The sequence below is a fragment of the Rhipicephalus microplus genome, chromosome 3 (genome assembly GCF_043290135.1).
Source record: "Rhipicephalus microplus isolate Deutch F79 chromosome 3, USDA_Rmic, whole genome shotgun sequence".
Taxonomy (NCBI): domain Eukaryota; kingdom Metazoa; phylum Arthropoda; class Arachnida; order Ixodida; family Ixodidae; genus Rhipicephalus; species Rhipicephalus microplus.
In genome coordinates, this window is record NC_134702.1 from 237,640,824 (window position 1) to 237,666,795 (window position 25,972).

Genomic DNA, 25,972 nt, shown 5'->3' on the forward strand with positions numbered 1-25,972 from the left:
ACACAACTAAAGCTTTTTTCATATTGCCGCTGTAACCAAAGTATCTGCGCCGCTTTGTGTGTCTCCGTTGTTCAAACTTTAACATGCTGTCGATGGCGCCTCTTATTTGTTATGGTACGGGCGATAACATGTAACATGTACAGAAGTGACTTTTTTTTTGTTTGCGAGTCACTTCGGGTACCTTAATGTAGTCACTGTGGCCACTGGGCAACAGGTATTGCACTGCGTGCTCCAAACTGCTTTTTTATGCAAATTAAGATTTGGCCATGAAACATCTTGTTTGATGTTTCATAAAAAAAGTAGATACGACCTAATTGTCGCACTGCGCAATGTTTTTCGGTATGCCTATCTTAAAGTTTAATACAGTTAAACCTCGTTATAACGAAATTGGAGGGCCGCCGCTATTTGCTCGTTATAACCAATATTTCGTTATAGTCATAGCGGGCATTTACCGCAAATATTATGCACTGTGCTTACCCCAAAAAAATAGTGGGCGAAATAGCATCCCGCCGCACGGTGGTATGCAACAAAATAACCGCATTCCCAAATAAAAAGGAAAAAGTCATGCACCTGTTTTAATGCACTTCAATATACACAGCTTGCATTTCAGGCAGACTTAGCTGCAAAGAAGTCCGTAATTGGACGTTGATGCATCTTCCTGATGCGAACGATGGCTCGCTCAGCTGCGGCCGCAATGTTCAAGCCATCTTCGCCGTCCTCATGAGCGCTGAAGTTGCGGCGCAGTACGTCCACCACGTCTAATGCCTCCGGCGCCGTCGGCACGTTTGTCTCCTGTTCGTCGACAGAGTCATCGTCACTGGTTTCGTTACGATCACTGACAGCGCGCACAATATCGCCATCCAGGAGCTGCTCCGTTGCCACCACTTCCGAGTGCGCACTCACATAGTCGCAAAACGTCTCGCTGTCAGGCACGACACCGGCGTCACGAAGTACCGTCCATGATGCAGCGACTTCGTCTGATGTGGCAAAACCGTCCCGCACAGTGGGCTCGTCTGATGGCTCATCGCTGGCGTCTGGTGCGGCGGCAAATGAGGCGTGTCGAAAGCAGTTTGCGATCGTGGTCGCCGTCACACTCATCCACGCCGCCTGAAGCATTTCGAGCGCAGCTTACAAGTCAACATCGATGTCTCGCTTCATCCTCATGTTGAGCAGGAGCTTGTCTATCACACGCTTGCGGTAACCTGCCTTCAGCGACATAATCACGCCTTGGTCAAGCAGCTGTATTTTTGCTGCTGTGCAGTTGGCAGGAAGGAACAGCAGCTCGATGTTTTGAAGCATGGCAGTGGTATGGTGGGCGGTGCAGTTATCTAAAACAAGGCACACCTTGCGGTTCGCCTTTGCCAGCTTCTCGTCCCATTCACAAAGCCGTTTTGAAAAAATTTCCCTGGTCATCCAGGCTTTGCGATTGGCTACGTACTTGACGGGGAGCTGCCTCTTCCCCTTAAGGGGGGACACGGGTCTTGAAAGCGAAAAAATAGCGAAAAAAACGATTTTTCAATGTTGTTGTTGTTGCGTTCAGGACATCTTCCTGCACGTTCTCGCAAAACTCTAGGCCTGTAAACAGTATAGTTTTCCCGGACGATCATATTTACTGCGCGAACTTTCTAGTTTCGCTCGCGGTAAACGCCATAAAACGATCAGTTTCGCGCCGCCGCCGATTTGCAACCGTGCCACGGAGCGCAGCCATCTTGGCCTCCTTTGAAACTGCATCCTTCGCCCTTTTTTTCCCGCCAAACGCGAGTTTTCAGTGATACGCTGTAACTGAATAATCAAACAAAAAAGAAAACGAAACCTAGCTATCTCATTGGCCCACAGCCGCCACGTGACAAAAGTGCGCCTCCTCATTGGTCCGTGGTTGTTTCCGGCTGCTTGCAGCGAAAACGAACTGCCGTCATTTTGAAAGAGACCATTGTCGTCTGTCGTCGTGCGCCATGCCTAACGGTTATCGGAAATTTCGCACCGTGCACAAGTTCGGCAAATCGCGACGGAAGCGTGTTGCGAAGCGAAGAAATGCATCGCTGCCTTCGACGGAGCCCGCTGTGCACCTTGGACCGGCATCAGATAACACGACAACGGCGGAACGCGAGCCGGCGACTGACGCGCACGCCCTGGACTTCGCCCCGACGGTTGCGGCAGCGGCCGTGCAGGACACCGGAGCTGCGCGGCCTGAGCGCACAAGATTGGACTCGACTTTTTTAACAAGTGCAGATTGTGCTTTGCGCGAGCAACAAACGCAGCAGAGACTTTCCCAGCTAGCGTCAGTATCGGCGACGGAAAGGAAAATGAAGTGCGTCGCGAGTGACAGTGCCCCGAGTTCAACCACGGCGTATACGGTTGTTGACCTGGACCTTGTAAATAACCTGTTCGAGGTTGGTAGTTGCCGTGTGTGCCGTGGTGATCTAACTATTGAGAGGGACACGCGTGAGTACGGCATCGCCGTGAAACTGAATGTCGTGCAGCAATTGCGGTGAACTGCGATCGCAGTGGAGCTCGCGGCGAGTTGCTGGCTCGGCGACGTGCAATCCCTTCGAAATAAATATTCTTGCTGCACGGGCGGTGCAAAGCACGGGGAATGGGCAGACTGCCCTAAATGACATTTTTTCTGCCATTGGAGTTTCTCACAGAGGTCTTCACAATAAGACCTACCAGCCTTATTTGAAGACCAAGCTGAACCCAGCTACGGCAAAAGCATGCTCTGAGAACTTGGCAAAGTGTGCTGCCGAAGTGAAACAGCTGTACAGTGACCTGAATTTTGGAAATCCGGGTAACATTGCTGTTTGTTTTGATGGCTCATGGCACACACGTGGACACTCTTCTCACATCGGTGTGGCCACCGTGATTGAGCTATTTACAGGATATGTGCTAGATTACGTGGTTCTCTCCAATTTCTGCCTCGGCTGTGAGTGTGGGCCGCAGCCAGATAGCCCAGATTATGCTGCATGGAAGGCACAGCACTTATGCCAAAAAAACACAAGCTGCAAGGCAGGCCAAATGGAAGTTGAGGCAGCAAAGATTCTGTTTCAACGTTCACTCTCTCTGCATGGCCTCAGGTATACAACCATGCTCTGTGATGGTGATAGCCGCTCATTCATTGCCATTGATGAAGCCAAAGTTTATGGCTTTATTCCTGTGGTAAAAGAAGAGTGCACCAACCACATTCAGAAGCGAATGGGCACAGCGCTTCGCACCCTTGTGCAAAAGCACAAGTCGGGTGATGCGCAGCGCATTAGTGGTAAAGGACGGCTGACCGCAGACCTGATCACCAAGATCTCCAGCTATTATGGATGGGCTATCAAGTCTTTTGCTGGAGACTTAGATAAAATGCACAACGCAGTGTGGGCCACATTCTATCACATTACGTCGACAGATGAGAAGCCCAATCATAACTTCTGTCCGGATGGTCCTGACTCATGGTGTAAATATAACTCGGCCATGGCAAAAAACGAACCACCACCAAAAAGCAGGTACAACTTGCCAGAAGCGGTCAGCAGTGCACTGCGGCCCATTTTTGAGCGTCTGGCTGACAAGAAGTTGCTGCAGCGGTGCTTGAGAGGACAAACTCGGAACGCTAATGAGGCACTGACTGCATTCAGTCATTTGGAGCCTCACGCCCAAAGACAAAAATGCCTCACTATATGCAGTCGAGGCAGCAGTTGGAGAGGCTGTGATGAGGTTCAACCTTGGCACCCACAATGCCAGCTCAAGCATATTGCGAGAGCGAGAGCTCCAAGTAGAGCAAACCGCCAAGGGTAGCCGAAGGGCTAATGAAAAGGACTCCCAAACGCACTATCAATGCAGAAAAGAAGAGAAGGTCATCAGCAGCCTTTCAGGCAGCTGCAAAGCGGAGGCAAAGAGGAAAGCCCCACCCAGATTATTCTCCAGGAGCCTTCTGAGCCACTGGCTGTTGTAATTTCGCCCATCCAGGAGAATAAAAGGCTTTTTTCACATGTCTATTAGTTTTTCCCACTTTTCTCAAAACACTTTTATTGGCAGTCTCCAATTTTCTGGGTGGCTGTTGTTACCCTTCTAATCATCCAATTTTAATGGGTTTTTTTTTGTCTTATAGCTAGACTTCCAAAGAGTGCAATATGCCTATAATACAATGTTTCTTCACCCTGAAACATTTTGAAATTTTGGGCAAACAACAGACAAAGAATTCATGTCTCAATAAAAATTTTTGAACTTTTATAACTTGGGATAAAATAAATGTAGAAACACGAAATTATGCTTCTTGCACTCATTGAGCATTCAGGAATATATAAATATAATTTTTAGCTTGGTTATTGTAAAATATTTTTTGCCAGTCATCCCAAAAGTGTAAAACAGAAAAAGTTGTATAAAATTTTTTCTTCGTGAGATACAGAAAAACTGGTTGCATATTTGAAATCAGCACATTAAATTACATATTACCTGCAAGTTTCATTACTCTAGTAGCAGTAGCAATAAATGTTTTGCCCAAGGCCCATGTCCCCCCTTAAAGCAGCGAGGGGATGCACTTTTGCTAATTACGAAAATTGGCAGCTTCTCAGAGCCGGTCATGTTTGCACAAAGTAGCGCAGTAATCCGCAGCTTACTTTGTTTGCCGCCATGGCACGGCTCGCCTTTGAGGGCTAACGTCTTGTGCGGCAACATCTTGAAAAAGAGAGCGGTTTCGTCCGCGTTAAAAATATCCTCCGCGCTGTATTTTTCTAGCAGCCACACAATGTTTTCTTTCGCCCACTTGGTAGCCTCTGCTTCGTCGACAGATTGCGATTCGCCGCAGACCGCTCTCCCGACAATGTCGTGGCGCTCCTTGAAGCGTTGGAGCCAAACCGAACTTGCTACGAAGTTGTCATAGCCCATGATGCAGGCAAAGTCTCTCGCTTTTCTTTGCAGCAAGGCGCTGCTCACTGGCAGATTCACGGCCCGCGTGTCCAAGAACCATTTAAAAACGGCCCTTTCGACTGCTTCAAAGGCAGGTGCCCTCATCCTCTTAGCGCTTCCTTTCACGCCACGTGCAACAGCGTCGATGATGGACTCCTGCTTGCTCAAGATGGTTGACAGTGTGCTCGTCGATACGACAGTCTCTTGCCACGTTGCTTTTCTTGGTCCCTGATTCGACGGCTCTTATCATAGCCGCCTTCTGATCTAGCGTTATGCGCTTTCGCTTCCCGCCTGGCGCATTCATGTTGCTGGAATCACGAGCGCAGCACGATAAAAGATAAGGCGGAAGCGGTCGAAAAAGAGAAGAAACACTCACTTAAAAGCAACGCGGCTCACGTCGGCGAGCGACAACACTTGCAGAGAAAGTGACTGTGAAGAGGAAGGGGCAGAAGAGGCGCTCTTTTGCGCTGCCCTCTAGGAACCGGTTACTCAAGGGGAAGGGGGTATGTAAGATTAGGAAGTGCGCCTCAGCGCCATGAGAAAGGGGAGAGGGAGAATATAAAAAAACACAAAAGAAAAGAAAACGGCGAGACGGTTCGCGGAGCTGCGGAGCGCTCCGCTGTTGGTGGTAGTCAAGCGGCGCACGTGCAGCGACCTCTCCTCTGGAAACAGCGCGTGCAGTCTGCTTTGCGCGCGTTGCTGGAGGGCGCGTGGCGGGAGTTTTGAACTGCTAAATACAGTTCTCGCGTTGCGCGCCGTCTCAAATTCGCGTTGTGCACTGTCGTGACATCGGCTCAAAATTTTACTTCCTAACAAAATTTCTTCGTTATATCCCATAACAGGCAAATTTTGCCTCGTTAAAACGAGGTTTTGAATACATTGGTTTGTATGGGGACTTTCAAGGGGAATTTGGATTTGCTCGTTATATCCATTATTTCGTTATAGCCCGTCTCGTTATAACGAGGTTTAACTGTATACACGTAGAGCGCGTCCTGCACGATGAGGTGCAACTGCTGCTTGCGAATGTTCAAGGGTTCGTCGCGCATATTGATTGCGAAACCTCTGAATTCCGGGGACTAGCCAATGAACATTGAAATTGAGCCGTGAAGTCAGCCACAAATAAAGAACAAGTGCTCTCATGCCTCCTTGATGCCGTTAGAACAATTGGTATTATAGTCAGTTGACCAAAAAAAAAGTCGATACCGCAAGGGTGAAGCAGTGAATGCCATAGAAACATATTGCAATGTTATACGAAGTGAGGCTGGAGGCTTACTCTTTAGGATCCGATCTCACGCAAGTCTACGAAACGCTGGATCAAGAGAGTACAACCGCTCCAGGATTACGCTTCACACATACTTTTCTTTCCATTTTGGAATGGCGGCCTGCCATTCCAAAAGGCGCTGCGCTGTGCTCCTTAGGCTGCTTCATCTTCTTTCGTGCTGATGGCTGCCTAGATAGAAATATAACGAGTGGGCAAGCCACCACTGCGTTCGTAAAATCAAGTCTCGGTTGTTGCTGGAGTGACAGCCCCCGACCACTCGCGTCCTTTGATCCTAGTTAAAGATGGGCGGGGGGGCTTTCCTCTCTGGTGAGCATTTTACGGCTAGTCTGAAGGATTGGGGGAGGAGATCTTATCTCGTGTGCCTCTGAGTGAAGCAGATGGGGCGACATAATTGCTATCACAGTAAAAAATTAAATGTGTCCCTGGCTTGTAAATATTTCCAAGTGATTTCCTCGCACTTGTTCAGAACTACGGTTGCCAGCTGGCTCAGCGCGGCTGCTGTTTGTTCAGAAATCCGGAAATCGCACCCTGACTCCCTCCTCTCCCCAAATAAAGAAAATGGTAGCACTCCTCCTACCTAACCAGTCGGTCACCATCTGTCATCTTGCCTGTTAGCATAACGCCATAGTATTCCCCTACCGTGTCAGTAGCAGGGGGCTTGTACTCGCCCATTGCACCTTGACAGCATAATTCGGTGAAAAATTCGTGAACACGTGGCGTTGCTAAAGCCAACATTTCGACAAACGGGCTCGTCTCCTTCATGGCTGCTTTGAAGAAATGCATCCCCCCCTTCATGTTTAGATTAATCACTGACACCATCTCCTTCATACCAGCTGTTTAAATCATGCCAGTTTCATTTTCTGAATACTTCTTTTTTTTCTGAATCTGGAAAATAAGAAGTGCTGAGCCCAAATTTTTCTAAATTTAAAGACAAATGTCGCTTGTTGCTTGCACCTCTACTAGTTATTAAGGCGGAGCATCATTCAAAGGGATTCGTGATGATTATTTAATGCACAATCTACATAAACAATTTCAAACAAGATGTTCTCACTTGCAACGATCAAGTTTTCTTTGTCTTCATTCTTTGTTAGATTTCTCGTTTTCTAATTAGGTCTTTTTTTTTGTACCTTGTGACACCTGTAATATCGCAAAAACAGTATACACCATGCTTACCTTGTCACTAACACATCTAACTGTGCTTATCACTAATGCTTCACTTTTGCACATCATGCACATCTTGTGAAACCAGAATGTGACACATTTGTGCTAAGAACCTGATTAATGGCTGCTCTCTGGATCTCTGTTTTGTCTCCTTGTTTATCTTGCAGCAGAATTTCCAGTTTGCACACTAATAAGAGTATTCCCCAAAATTATAGATATGTTTTGCGCCAAATGATCCAAAGTTCTGTTTTGTGTGCTCAAAATCGGCTCCGAAACCCAGTCATGCTCCAAAAATTGCTCCAAGTCGTAAACTGGCTGGATCACCACTGCTTATCCCAAGTATTACACATTGCTTTTCTGCGAGTTTGTGTCCACTGAGGTAGTTGTAATCTGTTGCTTGTTTTAATCTTTCCAGCCTCCCTATACAGCGGAGAACAGGAAAAAGACTATAGAAAAAGTAGGTACCGTTTTGTTGAAGCAGTCTATGCTCACTCGCGATATGAACGTAAGCTTAGCCTAGTGCTCTCGATGTTGCGCTCTATGCAACAAGGGTAGTTTCCTCGGGCTGCACATAACATGTTCTTGTAACAGTGTGGCAAGTGAGTGGCTATAGAAGCAATTGTGCTAAGTGGGCCGCCATTTTACTTCACTTTCAATGTATCTCAATTCCCCAGCAAAAAAATTGGGAGTTGACAAAATCGAAAGAAGTTTCTGAATTGACCGAATTCCTAATTATTGAGAGTATCAATTAAAGAATTAAAAAAGTGTGTTTACATCAATGCAGTGTTACTTTCCTGATCAATTTTTTTCGCTCATGCTTGCATTATGTAAATGCTGTACTCATTTCGCATCAAAGCAACCTAAAAACAACAATTTTCCTACTTCTACAGTTTTCTTTCACAGTGTGACTGCAGCGCAAGAATACCTAGTCTTAATTAGCCTCAAATTTGTTTTTAGCCTCTCCCTAATTACTACCGCTACTGCCACCACCACACGCACTTGATACTTCTCTTTGCTACTCCATGAAAGAAATTTTCCACCACCACTGAAGCAGTTGTCAACAACATGGTTATAGATGGCAACTAGTCCTTTTTGAATACCTGCAGCCAACGAGGTGTCACATGCAGTGGTTAACTTGTATAGGCATGAAGCATTGTGGTTTTCCTGTGTCGTTATCATGAGGTTTGCAGTGACAACAATGGAATTTCGGCCACCTCTTCAGGTTGTCTGTAAGCATCGTTTTAAAACCTCTTGTGTTGTAAATGTTTTTGAAATCATTACGGAGCAGAACGACTACAAACTGGTATGTTTGAAACATTTTCGTGGTGAATTAAGATTTAAGTTTCGCCCTGTCTGTTACAGATCCTGCGCTGTCGGCTCAACCTGCCTCCTTACTTGACACCTGACGCAAGGGATCTCCTAAGAAAAGTAAGTGGTATTGAAGAATGTTGCTTATATAATAATGCATATTTGCAGCAGTATGTTTTTAACTTGGCATGGTGACAGCGATACCTGTATTCCCAGGTGTGTTAAATCAAACTTGGGACGTTTCTAAAGAAAAAAAAGTCTAGAAGAGGAAAAGCAGGCAATTGAAATAAGTTTGGTTGTCCACCTGAAATCATCTTATGCTTGTGGACCTTGTTTTGAGTAGATTGCAGCATCCTCCAATATGCCCTACATTGCTTATGAGGTGCTTGAGAACACAGCAGAACTTAGTGTAAAAAAAGCTTTATAAAGGATCAGTTTTAGTGGCTCTTCTTTAAACTCGTAAATTGTTGGCCTTTACAATCATTGGCCTCCCCAAGACCAAAGAATCTGGCTGAAAAATACCTGTTTTTTTGTAGGCGGCACTCTTTGCTATGAGTGAGTTTGGTTACCGATCGAAAAAAAAAAAAGAAAAGAAAAATGCTGAGGGTAAGAAAAAGGCATTTTTTTTTTTCAAAGAAAATAAGTGATTAGATGGAAGGTCTAACAAAATTTTAGATTTACACTAGCCTCACTTTGTTGGTTGCTACCCACGGAGTGCTTACCTCTTAGTCAGACGAAAAAAAACCTGGAGATGAGTGAAGCATGTAGGGAAGGTTGTTTCTCCTCTGTTGATGTGAAAACTGTTGGGCCAGCAGTTGCCTTCTTCATTTTTAATAGACCGGTGGCCAGTAGTGGGATTTACCCGATTTTCGGGGTATTGTTTTGATGGACTGTGATGAAACGACACAGTGACGACATTCGATGCCGACATGCCAAGACCCATGGTGCTACGTCACATCATGATCACTGCTTGATCGCATCACACTTTTCTTTGACCTTGTGTCATCATGATACTGTGATGGGAATACATCGTCACATGAAGTTAACTTTATGATGGACCGTCACTACGTGACACACCACGATGACAGGAGACGTCGACGAGTCGAGCCCCTGAGGTGCTTCCCACCTGAAAAAGCCGACTTGCTGTTTCTTCCTCAGGCGACTACGGGGCCGTAAATAGCGGCGAATTGATACTTGTTTTGACAACGCTGAAGGGGGAATCGTGAAGTGACATACAGAGAGCCATATATGATCATATGCAGTTACATAAGGGCAGTGCTCTTAGTCTCACAGATGAGCTGTTATCACACTGGACTGAAAATGTTCCATGTGTTGCTTAACACTGTGCCGAGTCGGCAGTAGCAAATAAAAGCCCCGTGTCATCGATTCGTGCAGCATGTGTTGCAAAAGTAGCATGTGCGAGCATGTTGGCGATGCCTCTGCACTCCTTCCTGCGCCTCTGCGTGTGTTGAATGACTTCATTTCTTCGAGCTTTCATCTTGCCCTGAACTTCTCTTTGTTGCGGCAGTGTAACTGTTACAGTGCTCAGCTGGTGACCTGAAGGTTGCAGTTTCGATTCCGGCTGCTGTGGTCTCATTTCAGTGTAGGTAAAATGCTACAGATCCGTGTGCTGTCCTATGTCGATGCACGTAAAAGAGTACTGACACAGGTTTTACATATTTTCAGGTTGTCATTCTACATAAAAAAGCATGGGTGTCGAGAACCCTAAAGAGAGTGTCATCATTCTTGGGAATTCATTGGATATATGCTACAGTAAAAGCTCGTTAACCCAGATCTCACGAGACAAGTGAAGATGCCAGAGTTTACTGAATTCCGGATTATCGAATGAACTGTCGAAACAAAAGAAAAATGTATTCAGCACAGACAAACCATTATTTCATGAAAAACTGCATCAACTTTGTCGTCCTCGTCACCGGAATTAGTGCTAGAACGATCTTCTTCAGCTCCTTGTGATGGTGGGACGATAGGTTAGCTCCTGCTTAGCAGCAAAGCTTAGCCTGGTAATAAAGGATTTCAAGCTGGCTTTTTTTTAACCACTTTTATTGATCAGCCTGGAATGGATCCTTTCTTATTTGTGCGGATGGGAAGGCATAGCTGCTTAAAATGGGGCCACCTATTGGTTGCTGTTGCTCCCACGCATCCTCCACGGCTCACTGAACAGTCTAAGGCTGTTGTGAGGGTTCTGAATTGAGCAATACTAAGGCCCCTCTCACATTAATATTTGAATTTGACAGCGGAACACTCCTGCTTGGAGCGAGCGCCACAGCGCCTTCCAAAACTTTGGTCGCGATGTCTTACAATGTTTATGCAATGAGTGACGAATGACTAACACAAAAACAAAAGCAGTTTATTTACAGTTAACTTGAAAACAAAAAAGTTGTCATAAGAGGTGCGCCCTTGAGTAATCATGAAATCGCATTGCACTGCATTTCAGTCAGCTGGAGCACTTGAACCATCGGCGTGACCAACGTGTGTTCAGACTGGCTTGGCTACAGGTTTGGCTTGGCTGGAAGCCACCATCATTGCTAGCTGTGGCTTTAGCACGCAGAAAACTGCGTGGTCAAGTTTGTTGTCAGCCTGCGTTAGCATGATAATAGTGTGATGTATTGTGGTCTGTAGAAAATGAACTTTGCTCTATTAATTTATTATACACAGACCAAACTTATGCTGAATAATGGTCTGTTATAATGAGCGTAGACGATATTATTGCATCTCCTGAACTTCGGCATTGTTCGGATCGCCATGAATATTTGGCGAGATAAGCGAAAAAAGTGTGCCTTTGTTTCGAGAATCACGTTTTGTATACAGTCAAACTCTGCTTCAACGAACTCCGCTACAACGAAATTTCAGGTTTAACGAACGTTTTTCGGTTCTCTGCTCGCATCCTCTAATGTATTGAAAACTTACTCCACAACGACCCACTTTTTTATTGTTCTTCCGGTTCAATGAAATTTTCTCGGCACGTGAGTAACTTGACCAGCCACAAATCGAACAACGCTAACTGGTATACTGAAGTGAGAGCACTCTTTATCCTTCAAAACGGATCAAAAAAAAAAGTACATATGCCAATGGCTGTCTGCATTTTTTTTTCTCGCACTGTATCTAAAAGGAAATCCTTATTAGCTGGCCAAAAATCAGTCTATGTTAAGCATTTTCTTAGTTATCAGACAGTTAAAATGATTGGAAATGTGCCAAAGTTGACCCAAGTCCACGTAACCCGCCAAATGGTGCAAAACCATGACACCATGGGGGACGCCACGGAGGAAGGAAAGACGTCACTCGTTGTGAAGTCGCGATGAAGCCGGAAGTCGGCCATATTGACTCGGCAAATTCTCCTCTCTTGTTCATATCCGATCGTAAAGCAGAAAGCACGACTCTCTCTGGCTCGGAAAGCACGTGGGCTGCGCAGCGCGCGTGTCGTGACGATCCAAAACTAATGGTACGGGGGCTCAACAATCTGGGCCAGCGCGACACCTGCTGCGAAATCATTTCGTCCGAGTATCACCAGCGAGTAACAGCTCGCCGACAACGAAGTAAGTACAAGAGAACGCGTGCTAGATGCACTGACAACCACGAGTGTTTTCACTTCATTAATTCAGCAACTGTACAGACATCACGATCGGTCGTGCCCCTTCTTCCACCGTTGCATTCCGACACGAGGCTGATGCAGCGCCCGGCCACTGTGCCCGTGTTCCGCGTGGAACTCACCGGCGTCAGCATTCTGCGACCGTGGTGACTTTCAGCACGGTGCAAGTGACATTTGAACGCAGTTGCTCTAATGTTTAAATTACAATGCTGGGGGCGAGTATAACAAGCAGAACAGAAAATGTGTTTCATTATGTACATGCAAGTTGTTACTGTACACATACCAAACATGAAACCACGTATGTGCACATAGTACTCATTGCGTCTCGCTGGGCACAACAGTTTCGTCCGTTGCCACAAGCAGGAGCACTGCCCAATCGTCACTGACCTGCACGGCGTTCGTCGTCGTTCAGCTTCGTCATGGTGCCCAACGCAATTTCGCTGAACACTTCAAATGCTTCATTCGGGTCATCCGCCGCACAACAAATGTATATGCACTGGTTCTACGCACTAATCAAGACCTATGGTGGACGAACGGTTTTGTAAACGTTGCTAAGAGTACGGTAACTGCCAGGAGAACATTGCGTAACCAATAACGTGTCGCAGAGCAGGGATATTGTCCGCCACGTCTCAGCACGAGACCTGCGGAGGCACACATGCCGCCGCCAGCCGCGGCCGCTCACTGCTAGACCAGCTACACTGCGCAACACGTAACCATAGCAACGCCGCCATTGTGCCCAGTGAATATGGCCGCCATAATGTCATTTCCTCCACACTTTTCACGTAGCGCGCCGGCTGGGCATGCCCTCTTCTACCTTTCCTTCCTCCGTGGGGGACGCCATCGTTTGTGGTTGCAGCTTCGCAGCATTCCGTGAAACATAGAGTTATGTTGTGAAAGCCTGCGAGCTTGGCCCGCCGAAGCCGAGCCGAATCCACACGTTGGATATTGGGCACTGGTTCGTTTTTTTTCTCACGTGATCTGTGGTGTTAGCTGTGTTAGTCCTGGTTAGTCCCCGCTTCATGCCTCGTCTCGTTAGCTATGTATATAAGTAGTTCAGCACCTTGTTAGCTCCCACCTGCGTATTTTTTTTCCCCTCGATCTATGACAGCGAGGTTTTACGGCAGCACCACAGAGTAAAGAATGTGAGTTTCTTTCGCTAAAGCAGAAGGCGGAAATATTTGTCATGGTAGCAGCAGGACGAAAAAAATGAATGTATCGCCAAGAAATGAGATATCTCGTCGTGCTTGCTGTCAACAATACTGGAGTCTGAAGCGAGCATCTTAAATGCTCTAGCGTCGGGCACATCTGCCCATCGGAAGAAGACGACTCAGTCAGGCCATAAAGAAGTTGACAAGACAGTGTATGCCCAGTTTTGGGAAACGAGGGCTAAGAAGATACTGATCAGCGGTAGCCTAATTCAGCAGAAAGTGCTGAACTACGCCTGCATTTCGGGCATTAATGAAAACTTCAAGGCAAGTGCCGGGTGGCTCAATCGATTTAAAGAGCACCATGAGATCGTCGGGAAGGTGCTGTCTGGAGAGTCCACTTCTGCGGACTGCGACGGTGCGTCCTTGTGGATCGCTTCGAATGCTGCTGACATCGTTGAGAACTACGCTGGAGTCCGATGTGTGCAGTGCGGACGAGACCGGGCTCTTCTATGAAACGCTACCAACAAAGACTTCAAAGGCAAACAGTGCCGCGGAGGCAAGGAGAGCAAAATACGCGTCACCATGTTGCTTCGTGCAAGTATGGACGGGTCCGACAGACGGCCCCTTCTAGTTATGGGTAAGAGCACCAAACAGTGGGGCTTCATGGGTTCACGAAAAACCTGCCAGTGAAGTACGTTCCCAACAGCTTTTTATGGTTAACGAGGGCCATTTTTACCGACTGGATTGTTGCGTTCAACATGAAAAAGCAAGACTGCAGTGTTTGCTTGCTGCTGGATAATTGCTGAGCACATCGCCTGGACCAGCAACGTCAAGCTGACAAACATTGCAGTGAAGTTTTTTCCGTCAAATTGCATGTCGCTGATTCAGCCATTTGATCAAGGCGTTATCAACAGCTTGAGAAAGCATACCGATCAAGGCTTATTCAGCGAATTCTGTTTAACACAGCATGGCCGCATCACCAATGTCGACTTGTTCATGGCTGTGCAAATGTTGGCCGCCGCATGGATGTCGACACAGCATGAGTTGTTGAGAACTGTTTTGGGCACGCAGGGTTTCGGCCCAAAGAGATGAACTTGGCCTGCACAAGTGACAACGTAAAAGTTGCTGATTGACGTTGGATTGGGGCAAGTCGCGGAAACTGCCGTAGCATGGGCAGCTCGCAAGGATGACAGCATGTGCCCGGGAGCGTTGCCCTGACCAATTACGTTAATGCAGACGAGGACGTGATCGTGTACGAGGAGCTGAGTGATGCCGAGACCCTCAAAAGTGCTCGTGTAACTACCGTCTCCGCCGATTCATCGAATGACTACGAAGCTGCACATGGTGTTCTGGCGGTCCTGACAGCAGTGACCACTTCACAGGTCATGGACTCTTTGGACATTCTGCGTCGTTTCCTTGATGCCCATGACGACGATGTCGCCCTGCAGCTCCTCACAGAATGTGAGCAGTGCATTCTGCCGTTGCTAGTGCGAAAGCACAAGCAGTCGAAAACAACTGATTTTTTTAAGTTTTGGAAATAAACTGCTCTCTTAAGTGTCGTGAATATCTTTTTCTCTTTATTTACCACTTTTTCAGTCATAACGAAATTCCTGCTACAACGAAAATTTTCCTTATTCCTGTTAATTTTATCGCAGGGGAGTTTGACTGTATGTTTTAATGTACCAGTGTCAGTACAGTGGGCAATTTCCTTGGGCACTGTTTCTGGACTACTGGCTGGGAAAATTCCGTTAATGGAATTTCACAACACTCGGATTCAAGTGTGTTGGTGAAATCGTTACTGTATTATGATACTTATACTAGCTGTCCCTTGCTAGTTGGGAAGCATTACCGCTTGTAGCATTAATATGAAGAAAAGGAAAAAACCATGCAAGTGGGTGTACCTTTTCTGGTGCAGCTGCTAAGGCGCAATGTGCTCCAGCGGCTGGGCAGCGGACCGGGCGATGCAGCCGACATCAGGGTGCACCCCTTCTTCCGGCACGTCATCTGGGAGGACGTGCTGGCAAGGCGCGTGGAGCCCCCTATCAAGCCACAGCTGGTGAGCCTCGTCATGGTTCTGCAGGGGACGAATCCTTCCCCCACAATGCTGTTGTCATCCGGTGTGATAGCTCATCGTGCTCTCTCTCAGGTTTAAGCATTGGGTGAAAGTGGTACCCACTAACTTCTGCTTTCATATCAAAAACAGCCAATGACAAATAGACCACAAAAAAATTAAAACTCTCTCTTGACACCCGAATTTATATGTAATTTAGCCCAGGTAGTAAAAACTGTAAAATTAGTTGACCCCTCCTTCCCCAACATCAAACTACCGCGAAATTTCGAGCAAGCGCCCCCACCCGTACAAGCGCCCGCCACCACAACTCCACTGGCAGTTTAAACTATTCGCGCCGTTTCAAAAAGGGGTTCCCCCCTTCCCCATCCAATCCAATAGAATCCTGCTTTAGACTGCAGCCTGTTTGCTCGACGCCATTTGTTGCTTTGTGTTTGCAGTGAGAGGTCAGCTATGCCTTTGCAGTCCTACACAGTGGCAAAAAAAAAATTGAGTTTTTATTTGATGGCATCGAGAAAACGGAAGGAACGTGCACCAGGTGTCTCCACATTTCAAGCTTGACAAAAAGGGGATGGAAATGGGAAAAGAATTTCGATAATTTGCTGCAGATAAACCACAGGAAGGCAAATTTTCGACAAACCAGTGTTGAATTTTGATCCATGCGCACTGGGTGTTTTTTTTTGTTTGGCACGAAAATTTTGCCGTCATCTTGAATTTTGGTGCCATTCTGAGATAGCGCCCCACTCCCCCACTTTGGTGGCAATTTCGACTTCAATGGAGGGAAGAGGGGTACCTGCTCGAAATTTCATGGTAATAAAAAATATGGAGTAGCTCAAGTATTGGAAGGCGTCTTTTCCATGAAAAAAAAAAAAAAAAAGAAAACAAGGCTTGTACGAATATTCGAAGGCTTTGTATACTCACACGAATAATACAGTATTTGAGTTTTCTTCAATGTGAATTCAATTTATTAGAAATATAGAAGTATTTGAAATGAACGATTAGGTATATATTAGTCTATTAGGTATATATATATATATTAGTATTATGTGGTGATGTTTGCATCAAGTGTTTTATAGTCCATTTGCGAGAAAGAAGTAGACTGTGTCATCTGACTGAAAAGAATATCAGCCTCCCCAACCTTCGGCAATGTTGTCTCCGTCATCTGGAAGGATTTCTTGTCTTGAGAATCCTGCATGGTGGAAGCACCTTTGCACAGTTGACACTTTCATGCATTATCAGGCATTGGTTAGAACGTGAAGAGCTCAGAGCAAGTTCACATTGTAATTTTTTTTGTTGTCTGCACAAAGAATCATTCGCTGGAGGGCTTGGCGGCAGTATAGAACCTTCAAGTTTCGAATTATGCACTGATCCATCGGTTAAATGATTACAGTCGAATTTGGTGGCAGGAATTCTAGGCTAATCGATTTGAGTCTATCGACTTGACCGTGAGCAGGGCATTGATCAACAATAAAAATAACTTTCCTGTTCTGCTGGGTAAATTTTCCATTCTCTTTGAGCAACCATGTCTTGAAGATTGCTTGTGTCATCCAAGCTTTCTCGTTTGCGTGGTAAGTGGCAGGCAGCATGCGCACACATTTGAAGCAGCGTGGGTGCTTAGATTTCCCCACGACTACCATCAACTTTTCGCTACTGTCTATGTTGGCACCTACTAGCACCGTAATACGATCTTTGCTTTGCTTTCCTCCGGCACAGGTTTCTCCCTTGTAAGCAAGAGTCTTAGTAGGGAGTGCTTTGTAAAACAACCCCATTTCATCAACATTAAATAGGTTGATCGTGGGCTTCCAAAAATTTTTGCAACCTCCCCTGTTGCGAGTGACTACGGATAGCTCTATTTACAGCCGCATTTTCTCCAAAAACTGTCTTAAAGACAGGACCATGCGGCATTTAAAGCGGCTTAGCCAGCCATTGCTCACCCAGAAGTCCTCGATCCCCATCCCAGTAGCAATCTCTTTGTCCTTCTCTTCCAAAATGGGGCCGCTTTTTGGGAAGTTCGCACTGCGCACTCGCCTAAACCAGAGGAAAAGAACATCTTCGACTTCTTTGTACGCCGTTGTTCTCATCCGCATTCTGTCTGTGGCGAAGTTCCCAAGCTTTACAGCTTCTTCAATCTTCCCTTTGTTCTCGAGTATCCTCAACAGCGTGGACTTGGGAATATTGAACTTCTTCGCAATTTCCGTCTTTGATAGGTCGTTCCAGTCAAGTTCTTGAATGATTTTTACTTTCGTTGCGAGCGAAAGTGCATTGTGCTGCCGTTTTTTTGGTTCCCTCTCAAGGTCACGACGAGATGTTCATTGCTGCTCGGCGTGCGCCAAGGTAGGGTGGCTAGATGGGGAGGTGTGAAAAGCGGCCGCTGAAACCGGTCCCCTAAGCGCGCCGATGCCGCTTGGAGCGCTGCACGCAGAGGCGCGGGTACCCTTGCACAGGCGACATACGAATGAGTGCGCACTGCTCTCCGCAGAAATCTTTCTCGCGCAGTTAGACGCCCGCCCGTAACCGGGGGGGAAGGGGCTTCTTCATGCAGTTAGACGCAGGCCCGTAGCCGGGTGGGAAGGGGCTAGGGGCCCTTCCGCCCTAGTTTTCAGCAAGTGCCCCCTCCCCCCCCCCCCCCCCCCCCCCGAAAAAAAAATTCCTTCATCCACTAGCAGAAACATCTGTACAAAAGCCTCGTCTTGCTGCTCCGCCGCGAACGCATAATCTTGTGCGAGTCGCAGCTTCAATTCTCACTTGGCATTCAATTATCGGTTCCCGAACGTAGAAGTTTTAGCAGCCTACAATTGCTCATTAACTTAGACGAGTAACGCTATAAGAGCGCTAAAACTTGCGAATGCCACGAAGGCTGTGACTCGAGAATTGTCTCCAGCAGCAGAAATAGAGGAGACACTTTTTTTAACAAAAACATATCTTTATTTTCATGCATGCCTAGGTATTCATGCTCTGCCACTAGAGTACACATGGCTTAACCCTCTGCCCTTTCTTTTCGTCTTCTTTTTGGTTCATGCCTTTCAAAAAAAAGTGGACACGAGTGAGGCAATAAAATCGCACCACACTTTTGGTCAAGAGAGCACCATGCTTTGGGCAGCCAATTTGTTGTGTCTCGCCAATCCCCTTCAGCATCTCTATGGCCGACTTGGCGTGAAGACGTGCTGAGCTCAAGAAAAGAGTGATTTTATCCTCAAGGTTCAGGATGAGGGTAAAAAGGGAATTCGACGGATACAAAAGTCCACCGTGATCCCACAGCTTGCTTGCCTGGGCTGGGAGATTTCCTGGCACATTTTCTCTCGAGACAAGACAGGCGTTCTTGCACTCATCACAATTATTGCTAAGTATACACTTTCTCGCAACGTAGCCTGCGACATAATATACAAGGCGGGAGTCACTTCGCTCAGCAGTGTACGATGCATGATCTATCGACACTTCTACAGCATCAGATGGAAGTCTTTCGTTGTCTTCTTCGCCATCTTTCGCTTCATGCATCATTTCTTCTACGGACAAAAGAGACTCCACCACTCCGTCAGCCACGTTGCCGCCCTTGGGACTCTTCACCAGGCTACAGAAGCTTAGGCATCTATAAATAAACAATGCATAACTTACCCACAACAGCAGTCGAATGTAGTGAGACATGTAACATGTTTGTACGACAGGCAACATTACGTGAGAAAATGGATATTAATATACCTCATGATGACAACAAACTGTGCAGGGGTGGGGTGATCATTGCCACTTCCTGCTTGCCGCACAATTCCAAAACAGCGCTCAAGGCAGTCTTGGCTTAGGCGAGCCGCCATAATGTATTTGAAATGAATCCTCAGTCAGGTACTTCAGGAGGTGCTTCGTACTTTGCAAGGTCACACGCAATCCCACTGCGGTACTTTTGCTTAGAAAGCCAAGCCCTTTTGCATGAGCTTCCCACAAATCAAGGAACTTGAGTGCCTAGTCTAGCACAGCTTCCTTTCGGCTATGAAGTCTGAAACAAAGTGCATGAAACGTAGAAAAATTGATGCCTGGCCAAATTATTGACAGGGCAAATATTTCACTTTTACCGTAAAGCTTCTGCTGGGAACCTGGACGTCATAACCTCGATCAATTCCGCCATGAGACCAATGACAAGTCTTGTTGGCCCAACATTTGCGTATCGAGCCTCGATTTGATCTTTGTAGAAATCCATACATCGAGTAACTTGCGGACTGAAAACATGAAATGTCAAGTCCACTCGCATTTTTTCGAATCCATTTGGGAAGATATGCGATCGAGTCAACTTTGGTGCCACTTTCAAGGTGATGGCACTGTTGTCAAGCTTCCACATGGTTGACACATGCTCCCAGTGAGCCTGTAAAATTTGCATGTTGCATCAGGAACTGTTAAGCATTAACATTAGCGGTGAGCAGTACGTATTACGTATACAAATTCCACAGAATTATCAGAGCGAGCCTCCCCTTCCGTTGTGGGTGTTGAAGCCGTGCTTCATCATTGTGTTTCTCACACATTTCATCAGGTGAGGGAAATCCGAAATAAAGTACAAAAATCTGTGTTTGTCGCACAGATGAACGACTCTGCACTGAACGTCATTTAGGGTGGCGCGTATTCCAAGGATATTCCACATGGATCTGTTCCAGGGTGCACTGTCACAGCAAATGTAATCCAAGTAGAGGCCGACTTGCTCGCATAGAATTGTTGCCTCTATTAAAATTTTTGTCAGGAGCCTGGCTTTCACGTTCCCGCTGGACGAAAATACACCTGAAGGGAAACGGAACATTACAAGATGTTTTCAAAAATGTGCTTCGGCAGTACTAGAAATTATTACCAATGATCTGGGTCCATTTCCCCCAAATGGCTGGAACATTATGACCAGCCCATGGTCAGCCTTTTTCTGTCTTTCAGCGGCATTGGTGAACTTGCCAAGGTCTACAAAACCTTCAATATAAGTGGATGACTTCATGTCCAGATGCGCAGAGAGCTTCATCTCGTCCACTACTATGCCTCCATGCCTCTTCATTTCATCCAGGTCTATAACTTTGGCCTTCAGACAGCTGAGGAGTTTAGTATTAAACCCATAAGCAGCAGTGAATCCCTGTGAACAAAATAACATTAGGAACACTCTCTATTGCACACCATATACAGTCACATACCTTGATGTATTTTTGGAGGCAAGCACGACTTGGCAGTACAAGAATTTTGTGGGCTCTGCGATGTTCATACAGTCGTGCACTTTTCATTCTGAGGATGACACACTCAAGCAGCCATTCTTTATTGTAGCAATATCCCCGCAGTGACCTCCGTTTAGCAGCGTCAAATTAAGCCTTCACTGCAGCCTGTTGCTTTTTTGGAAGAAGTTTCAGCTGAAAGCAAAAGCTATCTTTTATTAATCTATTACAATTAAATGGGAAAATGTACCCTTTCCTCAAACACAGATGCATTAATTTGTGAAGTCTTTTCTCGCATCTTCTTCAGGGCATCCTGCAAGGTCAGTAGCTTCATTTTCTTTTTCTTCAATGTACAAACTGCCCATTTGAGTCGTTGCGCAGCTGTCCGTGCAAGTGGTCGCCTAATCTTTTTTTTTCAGGTGGAGAAGACGAGCCTTCAGAAGGTTTCTGCATTTTCTGCAGGCAGTGCAACGTCCGGATGAGCCATCTATAAAATGTACCATAATTGGTGAATAAGTTTAGCCAAAGCAGGCGCAGGTATCTTTAAGGTTAGGGCAATAAGGGTATTTAATAATACCTTGTAGCGAGGACGTTGCAGACCCATTGCAAGAAAGGGAGAAGACGTGGTTTTGAGATAGCTTCGTCATGCTTTCCAAATTCAATGGTTGGAACTCTCCCGTTTTCCTGATTCCTATGCAGGGTTTAAATGTATCTGCGTACATGAGCAGATCCTGTGCTTGGCTCTGTGCCTGAAAGTCACTTTTTTTGAATAGGAGCCCATTCAGGAAGACGCTGCACTGTGCAGCTGCTCCTACCGCGATTTCAAACAAGACTGTCTTGTTGTGAACAACAAAAGGTGTTGCATCCCTATCCAATTTAGCGGTCTGGTAGGATAATGCGTTCTTTTGCTCGAACGTCTGCATCGACCATAGCTCGCTAGGACAGCGAAGCACAACGCTCAATGAATGCAGCTGTTCGGTCAACATGATGCTCTGTTCTGAAATGACCACGTCATTTGCTTCTGCAGTGTCGTGGTTCACGCTCCTTCGTTTATCTGGAACAGCACTTTCGGTCATGCTTTTCCGTCTCTTTCTCTCCTTGGGCAGGGCTTTCGTCAAGTATTTGGGGAAATTCGGAAAAATCGTTGGTACGGCGTCATTTGTTAAGATCGGTAGAGCACGTGGCATGTATACGTGTTCCCCGTTTATCTCATGTTTGAACGCCCGCACAATAAACCTATATAAAAAAAAAGACAGCAAATCGGTTATGTTGCAATGCAGCATGCGACACGAGGGACGCAAGTAAGCAAAATTGGTCCTCTGTTCAAGAATGCGAACACTAAGCATTCAGTGTTTTACACATACCTTGGGTCGAAGTGCTTCTCGCACACGGCGGAGTTCTCGTCAAGCGACTTGTCCGCTCTTGGAATGGCGCGCATCCATTTTTCGAACAGCTCCTTACAAGTGCGAGCCCGAAAAAGGGAAACCTTCTCTGCTGACGATTTATAATATCTAGTGTTGCACCCAGGCACAAAGCACCAACGCTGGGTCTTCTTTTTTACCGTTGACATCCTCGGGCATTTCAGAGGGACGGAGCGCAAACACTGACTGATGGCATACTTGCAATGTAGCGACTGCTTGCGAAGAAAACCCCAGCGCACCTGCCGCAAACACAGGGAAGTGCGCCGCTTCTACCCGCGCCGCTATCAGCAGCGCCCCTTGCGGCATTGGCACGCCGAGTGACCCTCTACGACAAGCGAAAACCGCCCCGCTCATCACACCTCCCCATTCTAGCCACCCTAGCCAAGGTGTGTGCGGACATGTGCGATCACTGAATTGGCTTGGCTAGGCTAGCTTCGGTTTGTTTCATGGTTGCAAGACTGCCGTGGCCACTTCCGCCATTCATGGATTTTGCCCGCTTTAATTGCATTTAACCGATGTAAGCGAAAAAAAATGTTACGATTACCCAAAACTTTTATGATTAAGTATATAGGAGACCAACCAAATGTGCCTAGATAGTTTCGTTTATCCGACTTTTCCGTTTAACCGAGTTTCGTTTAATGGGCTGCATGTCGAAAATTGCCATGCGAAACCTGCTGGCTTTGTCTGCTTTAACCTGGCGTTCTCCACTTGCGCTTGCCCGATGAATAATTGCGGCCAGCCAAAGGGAAGACATGATACATGTCGCATTTGCCTCTGGTCGGGCAGTGGTGTTCAATAACTCCAACATGCTGCGAGTGGTTGGCCTTATCCAAAGTTCTGCATCCAGTCAGTTGCACTCTCTGGCTGTCAAATTGCTTTCTCTGATTCCGCTCTCACACGTAACTGCTACAGCTACCGTAAGCATCTATACTACAAGATTCGGTTATTCATTAATGATGAACGCTAGTTGCCAGGATGAAGATGTACGACTAAGCGTCAATGTGGTGCACCCACGTTTAAGCGGTGGTGTGACTGTCAAACACCATTAGACATCGCGCAACCTTTCTTATATCAATGCACAGTAAGCAATAAACTACTTCTGTAAGGACATGTTTCACTGTCATATTTTGCCGACTCCTATGACGGCAGCATCAACCTTTATTTTTTTTTCTTTGTGCCCAGCTGAACGATGAAGATGTGTCACAGTTTGACACCAAGTTCACCAAGCAGACACCCATCGACAGTCCAGATGATGGCATGCTTTCCGACAGTGTCAACCAAGTTTTCATGGTAAGTGCTGCACTGACCCGAGAGTCCAATGTTTTTGTTCTTTCTGTGTTTCATGGCATCCTTGTCATTCATTAGAGGTGTGGTGTGCCTATTGTGTGCCTGTATTGAATGTTAAATCCTGGCAAGACCCACATGTAAACGAGTACAAAATGCACCCTATTGACTGTAACAGAAGCGAATGAGCTCCTGTGGCTGTTGGTTAGCTGTTGGTGCACTCGAGCGTTTTGTATTTTTCCAGACTTTTGTGACATGAAGTCGGCCCTCACTATCAAACATCGAAGTTCAAGTTTTCTAAAAAGTGCAATGATACACTCAGTCCTTGATGACTACGTTTTTGGGTATCTTGGCTGTAATGTTGGCAACATGTGCCAGCCATATGTCAATAGGATCACCTGCAAGCCACTAATTTTTCTGTTTCTTTTCTGTCATAGCGTGAACTTCAGGTTTGTTTGTGTTGTCGTGTTTGGTGTTTGCACCCCCCCCCCCCCCCTTGTGATGGGGATGTGTCGTGCTCATTATGATGGCTCTTTCAAGGGGTGGGATATTTTGACAGCTGAAGAAAGTGGCTCCTGTCTTAAGCCTCTATGTGAGGCAGGCGACCATCTGCAAGTGGCGGTTCCAGAGGGAGCTTCTTTTCAGATGCGAGCACGGCTGAAAATGTTTTCACGGGCCTTGTCATGACTGCCGCCTTGAATTAAGCATCATGCCTTGATTAAGATCAGTGTCTTGTGGTGGTCATTCTTGAACTGACTCAATTCAAAGAGAGCTGTGTCGCTCGACAGATAGGTATCTCGTGAACATAGTTCAACACTTTATGTGGGTGGGTGAGAAGTATCACTTTTTAAGACATTGTATGAAAAATAAATGTGCTCTTTTGATATATCACTTTTTAAGACATTGTATGAAAAATAAATGTGCTCTTTTGATGCCTCTACTAGCCTTTCATTACTTTAGCAGTCTTCTGTTTCTGCTGGAGGCAATAAAACGTCACTCCTCACATTACAATCGTGGTTGTGTTCAACAAGTACAGTAACTGGCTGTTGGTTAATTATCCTAACCATGTAATTAGAGCCCACTTAGGCGATTTGCCACTATGGTATGCATGCAATCATCTGAAACAATTGAAGGCTGTCTGAGTGCTTCACGTCATTGTTCGTTCATCTGTTTGCTTTTATAACATGAAATATTAGTGAAAAAGTTCAAGAACACCAAAACAATATGCATGTGGCCAAACCTGAAATAGGATTGTAGCCTGTGGTTGTAGATTTTATTTGTAAATACACTGATCTACTGTGCCCAATCGCTTCATATTTCTTCGTGTGCTTTTTCACTTAATGGACTTGTGTGTGTAACCACTGTCTTCCACGCCGCACAGTATAGTCAAGCATTCAGAATTGTTTTGATTTATTTTGATAAGCTTCAGCATGGAATGCCAGCTTTAACGATTATTCTAGAACATGGTCACCAATAAAGCTTGGAATCTTTGATGCCACATGAATAAATGTCAACTGCTGATCGGATTACTCGACGGCCAATCACTGTTCTCTCCGCAATCAGGGCACAGCGTGTATCACTTGTATTTTTAGTTCTCATTTCCCAGGTGCCAATTTGCTGAAGCAAAGAACTAGCCGACTGGTTCTTTCAGGGTCACAACCACATGATCAATATTGTGCCTTTTTCAGACGCGAAGCAGCTTTTTGACTAGCCTGTGTAATGCTGTCCGTCCATGTCTCCGTGCCAACACATGGCACCGCGGTCCTGTTGGGGAGATGCCAAGTATTTCAGGCCTTCTCTCGCCTGCCGCGCGCTCGCCGCATGGCACTTCTCTCTCGCTTCACTCTCTCCACCACTCGCAACGTTCGAGTGCACATTCAGTGAACACTCTTTCGGCTCGTTTATCTGCGATAGAGAGAATGCCGGAAAGCAAAGCTCCTTCGCCTGCCGAAACATCTGCCGAAGCGATTTGGCCCTAACTTGGCATCACTGGCATGGCGAGAGTAAGCAGAGCCGATCGCATTCGGGCATGGTGACGTCGCACCTGCAGCACCGACGAGGGGTGAGCCAGGGAAGCCGAACGCAAGCATCGACAGTGGAAGACCAATGACACCGACGAGGTGCGAGTCAGGCACGCTGATCGTGTTCGAGAATGAAGACGGGGTGCAAGTAACATCGGCAAGATACGAGCCAAGGAAGCCGAGCGCAAGCGTCTTCAACACGTCGGCCATACCAATGAGACTCAAGCCAAAGAAGCCGAGTGGTAGCGCCGATCGCGGAAGTCCCGCACCGAATTCTCATGGTCATCGACAACATCCCGAAAGTGTGGTGCGCCCTCCGCTGAATCGACATGCGCAAAGCTACTGTTTCGCATCCCATCAGGGTTCTTATTGGGAAGATGCTAATTTATTTTCGAAGCTTAGCATGTGTAGCTCTTTTTCATGCCATTTCTTTGACAGAGTTAAATTTCTGACTTTCAAAAACTGCTGCAGAGTATCGGATACGTAGTCAGTCTCATCAGATGCTGCATACTGTCTAAAGTGTGCATGAAGCATGCATGTCAGCATGGCGCTGCCCCGCCACGGTGGTCTAGTGGCTAAGGTACTCGGCTGCTGACCAGCAGGTCGCGAGATCAAATCCCGGCTGT

The 25,972-nt window shown here is 46.4% G+C and overlaps 1 protein-coding gene across 1 annotated transcript in view; it reads left to right on the forward strand.

Moving 5' to 3' along the window:
* The window catches only part of LOC119169107 (ribosomal protein S6 kinase beta-1), a 151,087-nt gene that overhangs the window by 72,197 nt on the left and 52,918 nt on the right, over positions 1 to 25,972 (forward strand). Inside the window, exons 10-13 of the mRNA XM_037420218.2 lie at positions 7,743 to 7,784; positions 8,690 to 8,755; positions 15,306 to 15,446; positions 23,224 to 23,331. Coding sequence (XP_037276115.1) covers positions 7,743 to 7,784; positions 8,690 to 8,755; positions 15,306 to 15,446; positions 23,224 to 23,331 — 357 coding nt within the window. The remainder of the gene's footprint in view (positions 1 to 7,742; positions 7,785 to 8,689; positions 8,756 to 15,305; positions 15,447 to 23,223; positions 23,332 to 25,972) is intronic.